Source organism: Martes martes, assembly GCF_963455335.1.
Source record: "Martes martes genome assembly, chromosome: 4".
Classification (NCBI taxonomy): Eukaryota; Metazoa; Chordata; class Mammalia; order Carnivora; family Mustelidae; genus Martes; species Martes martes.
The window spans coordinates 189,862,316-189,874,949 of NC_137891.1; the positions used below are offsets into that span (position 1 = coordinate 189,862,316).

Genomic DNA, 12,634 nt, shown 5'->3' on the forward strand with positions numbered 1-12,634 from the left:
TGTATGGAAAGTCCTCGTAAGATGCCTTACGCATCTCTCGTCAGATTTATTCTTAGCCGTTTGGCTTTTTTTATACTGTTATGAAGGGCCTCATTTTGTAACATATCTTCGTATTTTTTGTTGTTGGCATACAGAGGTTCTGACCATACACACGGCGGTGTTACCCAGTGCACACACGAGTTCTGACAGGGACAGTGATAGTGCACATCTTGTTTCCTTCCTAAGGGAGGAAGCTGCCCCAGTCCACCATCTTCCTGTTGGCCGCAGACACGTTTGTTGCTGTCGTCGCCGCTGTCGTACACAGATCCCCTTCATCAGATTAGCGAACTCACCTTCTGCTTCTAGTCCACTAAGAGTTTCTATCCTGGACAGATATGACATTTAACAAATATTTTCCTTTCCGCATCCATCAAAATTAGGGTGGGATTTTCCTGCTTTATCCCGTCATCACAGTGAGTTACAGGATTCGATTTTCCAATACCGCACCGAACTTGAACTGCTTGACTAAATGGAATTTGACTGTGATGTATTATCCATTTTATACAGGTACAGATAAGTCCTAATTCCTAAGATTTTTCTTAAGGTTTTTGTATCTACGATCATCAATGAGACAGCCTGTTACCTTCTTATTGTGATATCCTTATTTTAGTATGAAGTGACTCTCGGCGTCATCGTTCCGACTTCCCTTCTCTCTCCTGGGACGTTCAGGGGGTTGGCGGTGTGTCTTCTTTACACATCAGATACCATCCACTGGGAGAGCCGGATGAGTGTGGAAATGTCTTTGTGGGAGTATTTCCAATTAAAGACCTGTTTATTACGTAGAAGACTGTATTAGCTACTCTTCGGTCATTTTGCCAAGTTGTGGGGGGTTTTTTTTCAGGAATTTTCCCACCACACTGAAGTTTTTAAACACATCGGCATAATCTCTGACTGCAGTCTGTAGGCGCTTGCGAATGCCACCCGCCCTCCCCCGATTCTGATCATCTGTGATTTCTCTCTCGTTCTCTGAGTATTCTTTGGGGGGAGCTGGATTTCCCGGATGCCCAGGAGCTGTGTCTACCTCTCTGTCTCTCCCTCTCTCCCTCCGTGCCCGCCCTCCCCAGGGCTTTAACTGGACGCTCTTCATACAATCTGTGCTGTCCTCCGTCCACATCAAACTGCTGCCGGACGAAGAAGTGGTGGTCTACGGCATCCCCTACCTCCAGAACCTTGAAGACATCATCGATGTCTACTCAGCCAGGTGAGGACCCAGGGGAGGGCCCGGAGGCTTCGGCCCCCCCCCCCTGCCCCGGCCCCTGCCCCCGCCCCTGCCCCGGCCCCTGCCCCCGCCCCTGCCGCTTCTCCTGACGGGAGAGGACCCCAGGGGGCCTTTGCTCAGGGAGTGAGGGACAGGAGCGGGTCAACGTTCGTGGCGGACAGAGCCTTAGAGAGAGATGCGAAGCCCCCTCGAGGTGTCTCAAGCATCGGGGAGCAGACAGGCCGTATCTGGGGCTCGTCCTCGAGGCTTTCTCCGCCACCCGCCTGCAGCGAGCTCTCTGCTCGGCACAGAACCTGCCGACCAAGAGCCCGTAAGACCAATAATCTCTCTGGGCATATCGCACGCCCTGTTCCATACCCATGCTCTGCCCCCCGCCCTCAGGACCGTGCAGAACTACCTGGTCTGGCGTCTGGTGCTGGACCGCATCAGCAGCCTGAGCCAGCGGTTCAAGGAGGCTCGGGCCAACTACCGCAAGGTGAGGCCCCGCAGAGGCAGCCCCTGCCCTGTCCTGCCATTGGCTCACTCGGTTTACGGTACGGAGCGCCCGCTGTGGGCCAAACACCAAGGTCCGCCCTGGGGTCAGAGCCATAGAGGAGCCTGACAAGGTACCTGCCGGAAGTCCCCTCCTTCAGAAGCAGCAGTGGGACAGCAGGAGAAGGGACGGGAGAGCCTCTCCGTGACGGTGACGCTGGAGACCTTGAGGAGAGAGGGACAGGGGCAGATTCCCAAGGCAGGGAGCACCGCGGGGCCATGTGAGGGAAAGGACGATGAGGTCAGGGAGAGAGATGGGGCCAGCAATCATGGGACCGATGCATGGATTCCCCACGCCCTGAAAGTCGCCGAGGCGGTAAGAGTGGGACCCACAAGCTGGCGTCCTGCCGGCATGGTCATTCCGGCTGCTCTGGAGGTGGACTGGGGTACAGTCAGGGCAGAGCAGGGGACCCACTGGGAAGCCCTGTGGTCTCGGTGGCTGTTCTGGGACAATGATCGGAGGGGGCGTGGAATCAGACTGCAGACAGGTGCCGTCATCCAGGCGGGGTGACAGGTCGGACCAGGGCATCAGCAGCAGGCAGAGGGGTCTACGGCAGACGGCTGGGGTCCAAATGGGGGAGGAGGCGAGGGAGTGAGGGGGACTCTGGTTCCTCGCTAGAGAACTGGGACGGGCAGAAGTCCTGCAGCGCACCAGGAAAACACGGCAGAGCAGTTGGGGGCACCTCTGGTCCCCTGCTTGTCACGCTGGGTTGGAGACATGACTAACCAAGCATCTCCTCTCTGGTGATGGGAAAACTGGGGGCCACAGAACTGGGGGGCTGCAGCTGAACTGGATCGGGCCCCCAGGGCCTCCAGCGTCAACACGAGCCTGTGCTTTTGGGTGGGGCTGGAGTCCGTGTGGTCAGAATCCAGACAGCCAGGCCAGGGTGGCAAGAACAGGGGGCAAGGAGGCACTGGGGGCTGAGTAGGGCCCTGCCACCGCCCCGGGGTAAAGGCACAACCCAGAGCCCGAGTCGGGCGCCCTCCCCCGAACACTGCGCTCTCGGTCCTGCCCTCGCCTGTGGCTAGACCTCATAGGGGACTCTGAGTTCCTCCGCGCCCCCCACTGGCTCCTGGGCTCCCCGAGGCCGAGGACAGGGAAGCAGGTGCTGGTGAAGGCAGCAGTGAATGAGCGTGAACGTGACCGGCCGCCGCAGGCGCTGTACGGCACGACGGTGGAGGAGGTGCGCTGGCGGGAGTGTGTCAGCTACGTCAACAGCAACATGGAGAGCGCCGTGGGCTCCCTCTACGTCAGGGAGGCCTTCCCCGGAGACAGCAAGGACGCGGTGGGTGCTCCGCCCCTGTCCATGGTCCGTGGCCCGGGTCCAGGTGCTTCTCCCCGCAGGGACGCTGGCCCACCGTGGCGGGGGGGGGGGTCCCAGCCCCATGTGGTGACTCCTGGCTCCCGGGGTAGGAAGACCAAGGGCCCCCCAGTTGCCCGAGTGTGCTCAGTGATCTTGGGAGCTCACGTGTGCCCGGCGCCCCTCCCATGGGGAGGCCAGAGGCCCTACCCCCAACCTTACAGTTCTGTCAGGGAAAAGGAACGGGTCCTACGGGCTAGGAGTCCAGGGGTGGGCAGGTCCCAGGCCCACCCAGGTGAAATACTGACAGCCACGATCCCTGTCCCCATGGGGATCATCCCTCATCCCCACCCCAACGCCACAGCAGGGACGGGGCTCCGGACCCGACCCCCGCAGAGACCCCAAAGCTGGTTGTGCAGGACAAGGGCCATGCACTCCCCCCAGGTCCGAGAGCTCATCAACAAGGTGCGGGCAGTGTTCGTGGAGACCCTGGACGAGCTGGGCTGGATGGACGAGGCATCCAAGAAGAAGGCCCAGGAGAAGGTGGGCGGGCGGCTGGAGCCCCGAGGGCTTCCCGCCAGGAGAGGGCAGCCCCAGCGTGGGGTCCCGGGGGGACCATCATCACACCCGCTTCACAGATGAAGACACTGAGGCTGGGTGTGGCTTGCCCAGAAAGAGGCTGTGGGCAGAGGCGGGACCAGAAGCCAACTGTGGGAGACCCCCCGCAGCACCCCTGGGAACAGGTGTGGGTGGCCATGACCTCGGAGCAGAAGCCCCTCTGGGCCAATGTGACAAAGGGAAGCTGAGCGCCTCCGTCCAGCCCTCGCCCCGTCACACCCTGGCTGGCTGTCAGGCAGACCTTGGGCTTGGGGCTGAGCTGGTCCACATCTGTCCCCATTAAACCTCCCCACAGCTGGCACAGAGGGCCCGTGTCCCTGAGCCCCTTGCCCGCAGGGCAGTGCAGCGAGGGGCAGAGCCAGGATCCCCGTGGTGGGGCGGGCACAGACTGGCCCGATGTCCTCCCTAGGCCATGCACATCCGGGAGCAGATCGGGTACCCAGACTACATCATGGAGGAGAGGAATAAGCATCTCGACGACGAGTACTCCAATGTACGCCCCGCCGGCAGCCCAGGGGCCTCCAGAACCTCCCCATCCCCTCACCCGACCCCGATGGGCCCCCGACCCAGTCCTGCGAACCAGGAGCCTCCAGGGCCCCGGCAGGCGGTGCTGGCACTAACCCGGCCCCCTCCCTGGGTGGGTGGCTCCAGAGTCAGACGGGGAGACCCGAGCCACCAAAGGCCCCCTCCTCCACCCGCACCCAGAGCCCGCTGGCCTTGCACAGGACTACTGGGCCAGCCCCACGGCCCGTCCCCAGCCACTCTTGGCCCCCTGCCCTCCGCCCCGGCTGTGACCGCCCCTCTCCCATAGCTGAACTTCTCTGAGGACCAGTACTTTGAAAATGGTCTTCAGAACCTCAAGGCTGGAGCCCAGCGGAGCCTCAAGAAGCTACGGGAGAAAGTGGACCAGAACCTGTGAGTGGGGGCGGCTCGCGGCAGCCGGTGGGCCGAGGACGGGGCCCGCTGGGCGGGGCGCTGGGTGCGACTCAGAGCCCACTGTGCCTTTGCTTTGGGGCTCGGGGAGGATTCGGATCTGTGGACTGCCCAGACCTCGCCCTGGCTGTGGGCGACACCGGTCTCATGGCACAGCCACCCTGACACGAGCCCGAAGGGACACTGAAGCCAGCAGGGGGGCGGGAGGGAGGGCTCGGAGCCACGGGCTCCAGGAGACCGACCGCCTGTTCATCACAGCTGGATCATCGGGGCAGCCGTGGTTAACGCGTTCTACTCCCCAAACCGGAACCAGATAGGTACGTCCATGCCCTGACCGACCCCAGCCCCTCCTCCTGGGGGGCACCCCAGCCCGTGCCCGGGAGAGAACCTCCCCCCACCTGTAGGAACTTCACCCATCACCCCAGCTGTGGGGACATTCCTCTCCTTTGTGTGCGGTGGGGGGTCCTGAGACAGGGGCTGCACACCCCGCCCCAAAGGCGGCTGAGAACCGTGGGAAGAGCCCGGATCTGCTGCGCACTGGCCCTGGCCCTCGGCTCCGGGCCCTGACTTTCTTGTCTGGAACGTGGGCCCGTTTGGAGCCCCGCCTCCTGGGCCACGGGGTCCCGAGGCAGGAGCCCCAGGGGGGCCGCCCCGAGCTGGCCCACGGGGGTGCGCGCGCTCAGGGCTGCCCCCACCTGTCCCCGAGCAGTGTTCCCCGCTGGGATTCTGCAGCCCCCTTTCTTCAGCAAGGAGCAGCCCCAGGCCCTGAACTTCGGGGGCATTGGGATGGTGATTGGGCACGAGATCACTCACGGATTTGACGACAATGGTAGGGAAGCTCCGTGGGGTGCTCAGAGTGACACCGCCAAGTCACACACCCACACACTCCTCCCCTCTGCACCGAGCCGCAGTCCCGGGAGGGGACTGAGGGACAGGGCCCCTGGGCCATCCGATCAAGCCCTTCAGGATTCAGATGGGGACGCTGAAGCCCAGGGCGTGGGAAGGACTCGCCAGGTCCCCAGGGGAGCTATGCGGGCAGGACAGGTCCTGAATGGCAGGTCCCAGTTGGGCCTCTTGCTCTAGGCAGAGCCATGGAGGAGAGGGCACAAGGGCCTGACCCTGCCCCCACCGCACTCGCTGGCCCTCCCTGGGTCTGTGACGTGGAGACAGGGACACCATCACCCGGGCAGCTCGAAGCCGCAGGTCCTGCCCTGGAGCCCGACCGGTGTCATTCCAGGACAGCCAGCATCCTCCAGCCTAGGGATGTGCTGACCCAATGTTCCTGCCCCGCACCATAGGCTGGGGACACCTGCCTGGATCTAGTGGCCTGTGACCGTGCACACAGGCTCCCGCAGCAGCCCAGCAAGGCTGGCTCTCCCACCGGCCTTGACCCCTTGACCTTCTGAGGGCAGCCTCTTGTCCCCCGCAGGACCACATGCTCCCCTTACCTGGGGTCCAGACAGTTTGGACACCCCAGCAAGGGTCTTAAACCCTGAGACCAGACAGCCCAGGCCCTGACCTCGGGGGTGGCACGGGAGACTCCCAAAGCCCCCCTCCCAGGCCAGAGCAGCCCGCTGACATCGTGCTGACCTTTCAAGCAGGCCAGTGTCCTTCCGGGGCCCGTTCCCTGCTCACACACGCGCTCTAGCTACTGGGGCTCCCGGGAGCACCTGTGGGGAGGCTGGCCCTGGGCAGGGACGGCCGTGTGGCAGCCCACCTGTGCCCACCCAGGCCGGAACTTCGACAAGAACGGCAACATGCGGGACTGGTGGAGCAACTTCTCGGCCCAGCACTTCCGGCAGCAGTCGGAGTGCATGGTGCGCCAGTACGGGAACTACTCCTGGGATCTGGCGGACAACCAAAACGTGAGCGAGCCCCGGCCGCGCCGCCACCCCCGGGGGGCCCACACCCCAGCCCTGGGCCCCGGGGGAGGCAAGGCGGCTCCGGCCACCACCCCCTCTGCCATCCCCGGTCCTGCGCACAGGTGAACGGCTTCAGCACGCTCGGGGAGAACATCGCTGACAACGGAGGGGTGCGGCAGGCATACAAGGTGGGTCCGAGCGGGGGGCCCCTCAAGGACGGGCGCCTCGCTCAGGCAGAGACGGTGCCCCGCCCAAGCCAAGGCGTACCCCGGAACCCGCCTCCATCGGTCCTGGGAGGCAGCGGGGGCCCGGGGGAGCCGACCTGGCCGCAGGCAGGCAGGCAGGCACCTGGCTGTTCTGCCCACCTTTCGTCCCGACCTTAGAGGAGCCTTCGACCTCTGGGGTAGCCGCTGTCCATCTCCATGTGAGACAGTGACACTCCCCACATACCCACCGGCCGCGGCAGCACCCCTACCCCTGCAGCCCCAGGCCCTGGGCCTCTTTCCTCATTCCGGGTGGGTCCTGCGTGGCCGTCTGCCCGAGCCCAGCCAGCGGAGCCCTGAGTTGACCTCGAGGCCTTTAAGGAAGGAGTGACCGTCCCTGGGGGTGCTCAAAGGGCCGTAAGCTGCAGAAGCAGGACCTCCACCAGGAGTAGTAGGCCTTGGCGCCGGAACTCCAGAGTCCCTACGGGCTGGTGTGCCCCCGGGAGCGAGGGCAGGCCTGGGCCCAGCTCCGGTCTGGCACCTGCAGGCTTACCTGAAGTGGACGGCAGAAGGCGGCAGGGACCGGCAGCTACCGGGACTGGAGCTCAGCTACGCCCAGCTGTTCTTCATCAACTACGCGCAGGTAGCGGCCCCAGCCCCCACCCGGCCGGCCGCCGGGCCCCCTGGGAACCAGCCGGAGGAGGGCCTCCACTATGGGATGCTTCCAGGGGTGTGGAGAGCGGGCAAGCCAGGCAGAACCAGAACTTACAAGCCTGGAAAGGTTCCTAGAGGGAAAGGGTGGCCGGGGATTGGAGCCCCGAGGGTTCCGGTGGAGCTGGGCTCCCTTCCCCGCGCCGAGAAGGGGCGGCCTGGGACAGGCGGGACTCCCTCATGCCTAGAAAGAAATGAGACCACAGGCCCGGCCCTGCCACCCCAGGCCCGCCCCGCCTGCGCCTGGATCCCCACAGGGCCCCCCTTATTCCCCCGTCCCATCCCCCCAGGCCCGCCCTCCCCGCAGGCCCGCAGCCCCGCCCTTCCTACGCCCACAGGTGTGGTGCGGGTCCTACCGGCCCGAGTTTGCCATACAGTCCATCAAGACCGACGTGCACAGCCCCCTGAAGTACAGGCAAGTAGCCCCCGCTACCTGCGGGCAGACCCCCCACCCCCCAGCCCGCACAGCCAGGGAGGCCGGCTCAGGCCCCCGGTCGCCCTCAGGGTGCTGGGCTCGCTGCAGAACCTGGCGGCCTTCGCGGAAGCCTTCCACTGCGCCCAGGGCACCCACATGCACCCGCAGGAGCGCTGCCGCGTCTGGTAGCCATGGGCGAGCCGCACTGCGTGGCCCACGCACACCCGCCGCCCGGAGCCGGGCGTCCCTTCCGCGGAGCCGGGCGTCCCTTCCGCGCAGCCGGAGCAGCAGGCGAGGCCAGCACGCATCCCGCCCCGCGCCTGGAGCGCAGCCGCGGCCCCCCGGGAGAGCGGCGCCGCCGGGGCTCTCCGCGCTGGAGGCCAGGGCCGCTGCGCCCCGGCCCCGTAGACCTGTTTAACTGTCTGCACCTGCTCTCCAAAGCGTCCTTGTCGGCTGTCTGTGCGCTTCAGCCTTGAGCTAAGTAAACGCTTCAAAGAAGTCAGTGGCCTTGTCTGTTCAGGAGGGCCCCAGGGCCAGTCGGGGTGGCGATCCCCCAGGCCAGAAGCACTGGCTGCTGGTGGCCAAAGTGGGGGCCTTGGGCAGAGCGGCAGCCGGGAGGGAAACAGCAGGGTACCGTGTGGACGGGGATCACTCCTGCTGACCGTCCCCAGCGCCCCGGGCTGTGGGCACAGCAGTGACCAGGATATCTCCACATACTGGGCCTCTGCAATCCTCCCTTTCAGAGGGGAGGAAGGGCTGCTGAGGTTGGCAGGTGGGCCAAGGGGACTAAGGAGCCATAGCTCAGAACTGAGCGTTTGTGTAACTAGAGGCCAGTGGAGGAGTTAAACCACACAGGGACATTGTCACCTACCCTGGGTTTTTAAATGACCCTCAAGAGAAGGACTGAATGGGCAGGGGTGGGTAAAGTGGGAGGAAGCTGGGAGGCCAGCTGGGAGGCCACTGTGGTCACCGAGGCCAGGCCAGGGGGGGACGGGAGGTGCTGAGACAGTCATCTGAACCCACCAGACCGGAGAGCCCCTGACAAGGGTGGCGGGGGCAGGTTTCCACTCTGGACACGTTAGGCTCCAGTGCCTGCTGCCAAGGAGTGGCCCTGGGGGAGCCGGCTGAACCAGCGGGGCCAAGACTCCCCCACCCCCACCCCCACCCCGCCACCCCCAGCAGGGGGCAAATGACCCATCCCATCAGGGAAGGTCCTTCGTCTCCCTAAGTCCCACTGTCCATCATGCTCCAGCAGCTGTATGAGACCACCTCCTCCCCGGAACCCAGCAGACGTGAGCAGTGAGCCCGACCCCTCCAGGCCGGGCTCTCTCCTGGGTTCCCGATCCCACCCTTAGCCTCCGCACCCCGGGCCCGTCCTCAGACCCCTGACTCTCCTGTGCCACAGGCCTGACATCACCAGGGAGGCTGCAGGGGCATTTCCAGCACTCCCCACCCCCTCCCAGGGAAGCCTGCGGACCCCTGGCCGCCCTGCTGGCCGGGGGCGGGGGGCACCGACAGAGATAGAGGAGCCAAAGACTCGGGGCTCAGAGCCAACGAGGAAACCTGGTTTAATGCTCACGGCCGCCCTGGGACCCAGCAGAGCTTAGTGCCCCAGTCCAGCCGTCCCGGGAAGACTTCACGTCCGGCTCCCAGCAGGCCCAAGCCAGCAGCCGCCTCGAGATCTCCAGAGGCCCCGGGGGTTCACCCTGTGCACACTTCTTCATCACACTGTGGAGCAGCAGAGGCCCCGTCAGGCCCGCCAGCCTTCCCGGAGTCAAGGGCAGCTTGTCCCACCCACCAGCTGTCTGGGGCCCAAGTGCTGGACACTTCCCTCATTCGGGCACAGAAGGCCAGCCCCCAGGACCTCACGGATGCTGGCTATGTTCACCTGGGATGAGCCCCGCACCCCCCCCCCCCACCGAGGTTTAGAGGACAGGCGGATTGTCTGCCCTGCACCCCTGGGTAGACTACTGTCGTCTGGGGAGGGCCCTGCTGTGCCCACGGGTCCAGCCAGCCTGCCCCCGGTTCCCCACTGCTCTTAGCCCGTTACCCCTCTGCAGACTGGGGTGACAGTGACATCCTGGGCTGCCACAAGCGCAAAATGACCTGAAGCTGCAAGGTCCAGCCTAACACCTGGCCACACCCAGCGCTCAACCCAGGGAAGGTGGGTGTGCGCCACGGGTTGTTCTCAGCAGGCCGTGTCCTCCCGCCCCACCCCCGCCCAGGCCCAAGCTCACCTGGGACAACTCACTGGCACGGCCCTCCGCAGAGAGGCCCAGGGCCTGCAGGATGCGCTCCTGGGGAACATAGTCGCCTGGGGACTTCTGAACGAAGTGTAGCAACACTCTGTCACCACCTACATCAGCGGGGGGGGGGGGGGGGTGCGGTTAGGGTACCCCTGCAGGCCAGGAGGACAGAACAGCCTTCTTCCGTGACCCCGCCTGGCTGCCCTGACCAGTGGGCCATTCTGACCATGCCCCACCCAGCTAAGCCAAGAACTATGTCACCCCACAGAGAAGACCTGACAAGAGAAACAAAGCCGAGTAAAGGAGAAGGGTCAGGGCACACGGCCAGCTTCAGCAAGGCCTTCCCACCCCGTGGGACCAGGCACTGGCCTCTGACGCCCTTCCCCAGCCCACCTTTGGTAACTACCAACAGCCCTCCGCTCTGTAGCAGGTCCCCAGACAGGTTCCCCTGGATGCCGACAGCTTTGGCCTGGAGGGAGGGAAGCAGGTCCGGGTCAGCCCTAGAGGGAAGTCCCACCACCCCAAGTCCCACCCAGCCTTGGCGGGCACAAACCTTGAGGGCCACATCGCGCACGGGCTTCCCCAGGGCGGCCGGCACGATGCTCAAGCTGTTGTACCTGCAAAGGGACAGCTGGATTGTCCAGGCTCTGGCTCCTCTCTGAAGACCCAGCGCCTGTCCCCAGACTCTACAAGGTGCACGGACCAGTTCATGCAAGCGAGCTTCACCTCATCTCACCAGGGACTCAGGGGTCCTGGGGCAGCCAGGCCAGCAACCGGCCAGAGCTGGAGGGCACCCAGCCCAGGGTCAGCAGGTCTGGGGCCCCACAGAAGATCTAGGGAGGGTGGCCTGGCCCCCAGTCAGGGTGAGCGGGGAGGAGGTGGCTCAGCTTCTGCCACTAATCAGGCCGAGCGACAAGCATATGACGCAGGCACTGGAGGGACTCTGATGGCTCCAGGCCCCCTCTGCAGCCTGCCCGGGCTTGACCTTGGGTGAGAAGCCGAACCCACAGTTGTACCAACCCCCAGGAGACAGCCCTGCAGGACCAGCTGAGCAGTGGATGCCGCCAGAGCCGCATGCCCGGGAAGAGGCCAACAGGGAGACGGTGAGGAGGCAGGGTCCCCCACTCACCGCCTGAAGCCCAGCTCCCTGTAGAACTGCTTGCTCTCATCCAGGTAGAGCTCTGGAAAGCAAAGGCCCCAGGGGTGCACTCAGGCCCATCCACCACCTGGCCCACCCTCCTGCACCCAGCCCGCCTCTCCCCTTCTTGTCCAGCCAGGACAGGGGGGGAGGAGAGTGGAGCAGAGGGGAGCTGAGCATCCCCACTGCTAGAGGAGGGGTGGAGACCCAGAGGGGACAGAGAAAGGGAAGAGCAGGACTCATCTGGACCCTGCCCCTTGGCCCAGGGCTCTGGGAGGGCAAATCCTGAGAGCCAGGGAGAGGAGGCTCGCAGGGTGGGAGTGTGGTGGCAAGCAGCAGCCTTGTCCCAGCTGCTCCTGCAGGCTCCTGGGGAGGTGGTGAGTACCCGAGGCCATCAGCACCAGGCCGTGCCACTGTGCCCAGCGGAAGGGGCGTCATGCTTGGGGGACGCGGGTAAGGGCAGAAGGTGGAGAACCTAGGAAAGACGACTGGAGGTCCTGGAGTGAGAAGGGTCAGGGCTGGGCAAGGAGGGGATGACCAATGCCCTGAGCTTGGGGGGGGGGGGTCTCAAGGCAGCTGGCCGGGCTCCAGCTCTGGGAGAGGAGAGCACAGGCACCTCCTGAGAAGTAGCCCCCGTCCAGGAACTCCTGCAGGCCCAGGGCCTCGGGGCCCACGCCCACCAGGCGCACGCCGTGCTGGTCCAGTAGCCCCTTGAGGCTGCTGAGGTCCCGCGCGATCCAGCGACACACGGAGCAGCCGAAGCGCCGCAGGCCGGCCACCACGCACGCCTGCTCGCGCCACAGACTCCGCAGCTCCACGGCCTGCGTGGGGTGGACAAGGGGTGGCGCTGGACCACTGCCCAAGCGCGTCGGCACCGCCAGCCCCACCACGACCCTCCCGGGACCCCGACGCCGGTCCAGGATGCCGGTGCCAGGGCACACCCGCCGTCCCGCGCTCGTCTGGCCTCACCTCCCCGGTCACCGCATGCTTCAGGACGCAGGCGCCCACGCGGGCAAGGTCCACCGCGCTCATGTCTTCCTGCCACCCCGCTCCCCTGCGCCCCGCTCCCTCTGCGGCCCCGCTCCCGGCCGGCTTGGCCACACCCCTCCCGCAGGCCACGCCCCCAGCCCGCGACCGCGTCCCGGCAGATCTGCCGGCCCCGCCCCACCCCGCCAGGTGATGTGTTTTGCATATGCATAAGCCGGCGGCCAATGGCGTCCCTGCGCTGGAGGAGCGGCGGGGACGGGCGCGGGCACGCGGTGCGCCTGCGCACGGAGCCGCGTCGCCAGGGCGCGGCCCCGCTGGGGGCCCGGGTGCGGCGGGGGAGCGCGCGGGGTCCCGGCTCGGGGGTCCGGGGGCGAGCGGCTTGGCGGGCAGGGTGGAGGCGAGCGGAGTGAGCGCCCGTGTCGCGGCCCTGC

The 12,634-nt window shown here is 65.4% G+C and overlaps 2 protein-coding genes across 2 annotated transcripts in view; one reads left to right on the plus strand and one right to left on the minus strand.

Moving 5' to 3' along the window:
- Positions 1-8,021, plus strand: part of MMEL1 (membrane metalloendopeptidase like 1) — a gene marked incomplete at both ends in the record, with an annotated part of 30,603 nt that extends 22,582 nt beyond the window's left edge. Inside the window, 13 exons of the mRNA XM_080801748.1 lie at positions 1,104-1,240; positions 1,640-1,733; positions 2,947-3,075; positions 3,535-3,633; positions 4,118-4,201; positions 4,520-4,623; positions 4,900-4,958; positions 5,351-5,470; positions 6,373-6,506; positions 6,626-6,691; positions 7,254-7,349; positions 7,756-7,832; positions 7,922-8,021. Coding sequence (XP_080657874.1) covers positions 1,104-1,240; positions 1,640-1,733; positions 2,947-3,075; positions 3,535-3,633; positions 4,118-4,201; positions 4,520-4,623; positions 4,900-4,958; positions 5,351-5,470; positions 6,373-6,506; positions 6,626-6,691; positions 7,254-7,349; positions 7,756-7,832; positions 7,922-8,021 — 1,299 coding nt within the window. The remainder of the gene's footprint in view (positions 1-1,103; positions 1,241-1,639; positions 1,734-2,946; positions 3,076-3,534; positions 3,634-4,117; positions 4,202-4,519; positions 4,624-4,899; positions 4,959-5,350; positions 5,471-6,372; positions 6,507-6,625; positions 6,692-7,253; positions 7,350-7,755; positions 7,833-7,921) is intronic.
- Positions 8,022-9,369: 1,348 nt separating this feature from the next.
- PRXL2B (peroxiredoxin like 2B) lies at positions 9,370-12,311 on the minus strand. Its single transcript, XM_080801320.1, has 7 exons — positions 12,186-12,311; positions 11,833-12,037; positions 11,208-11,259; positions 10,632-10,695; positions 10,472-10,547; positions 10,070-10,188; positions 9,370-9,560 (listed from the first exon to the last, which is right to left on the minus strand). Exons 1-7 carry the CDS (start codon positions 12,246-12,248, stop codon positions 9,534-9,536), a joined length of 606 nt encoding a protein of 201 aa, XP_080657446.1. The 5' UTR covers positions 12,249-12,311; the 3' UTR covers positions 9,370-9,533.
- Positions 12,312-12,634: the final 323 nt, after the last annotated feature.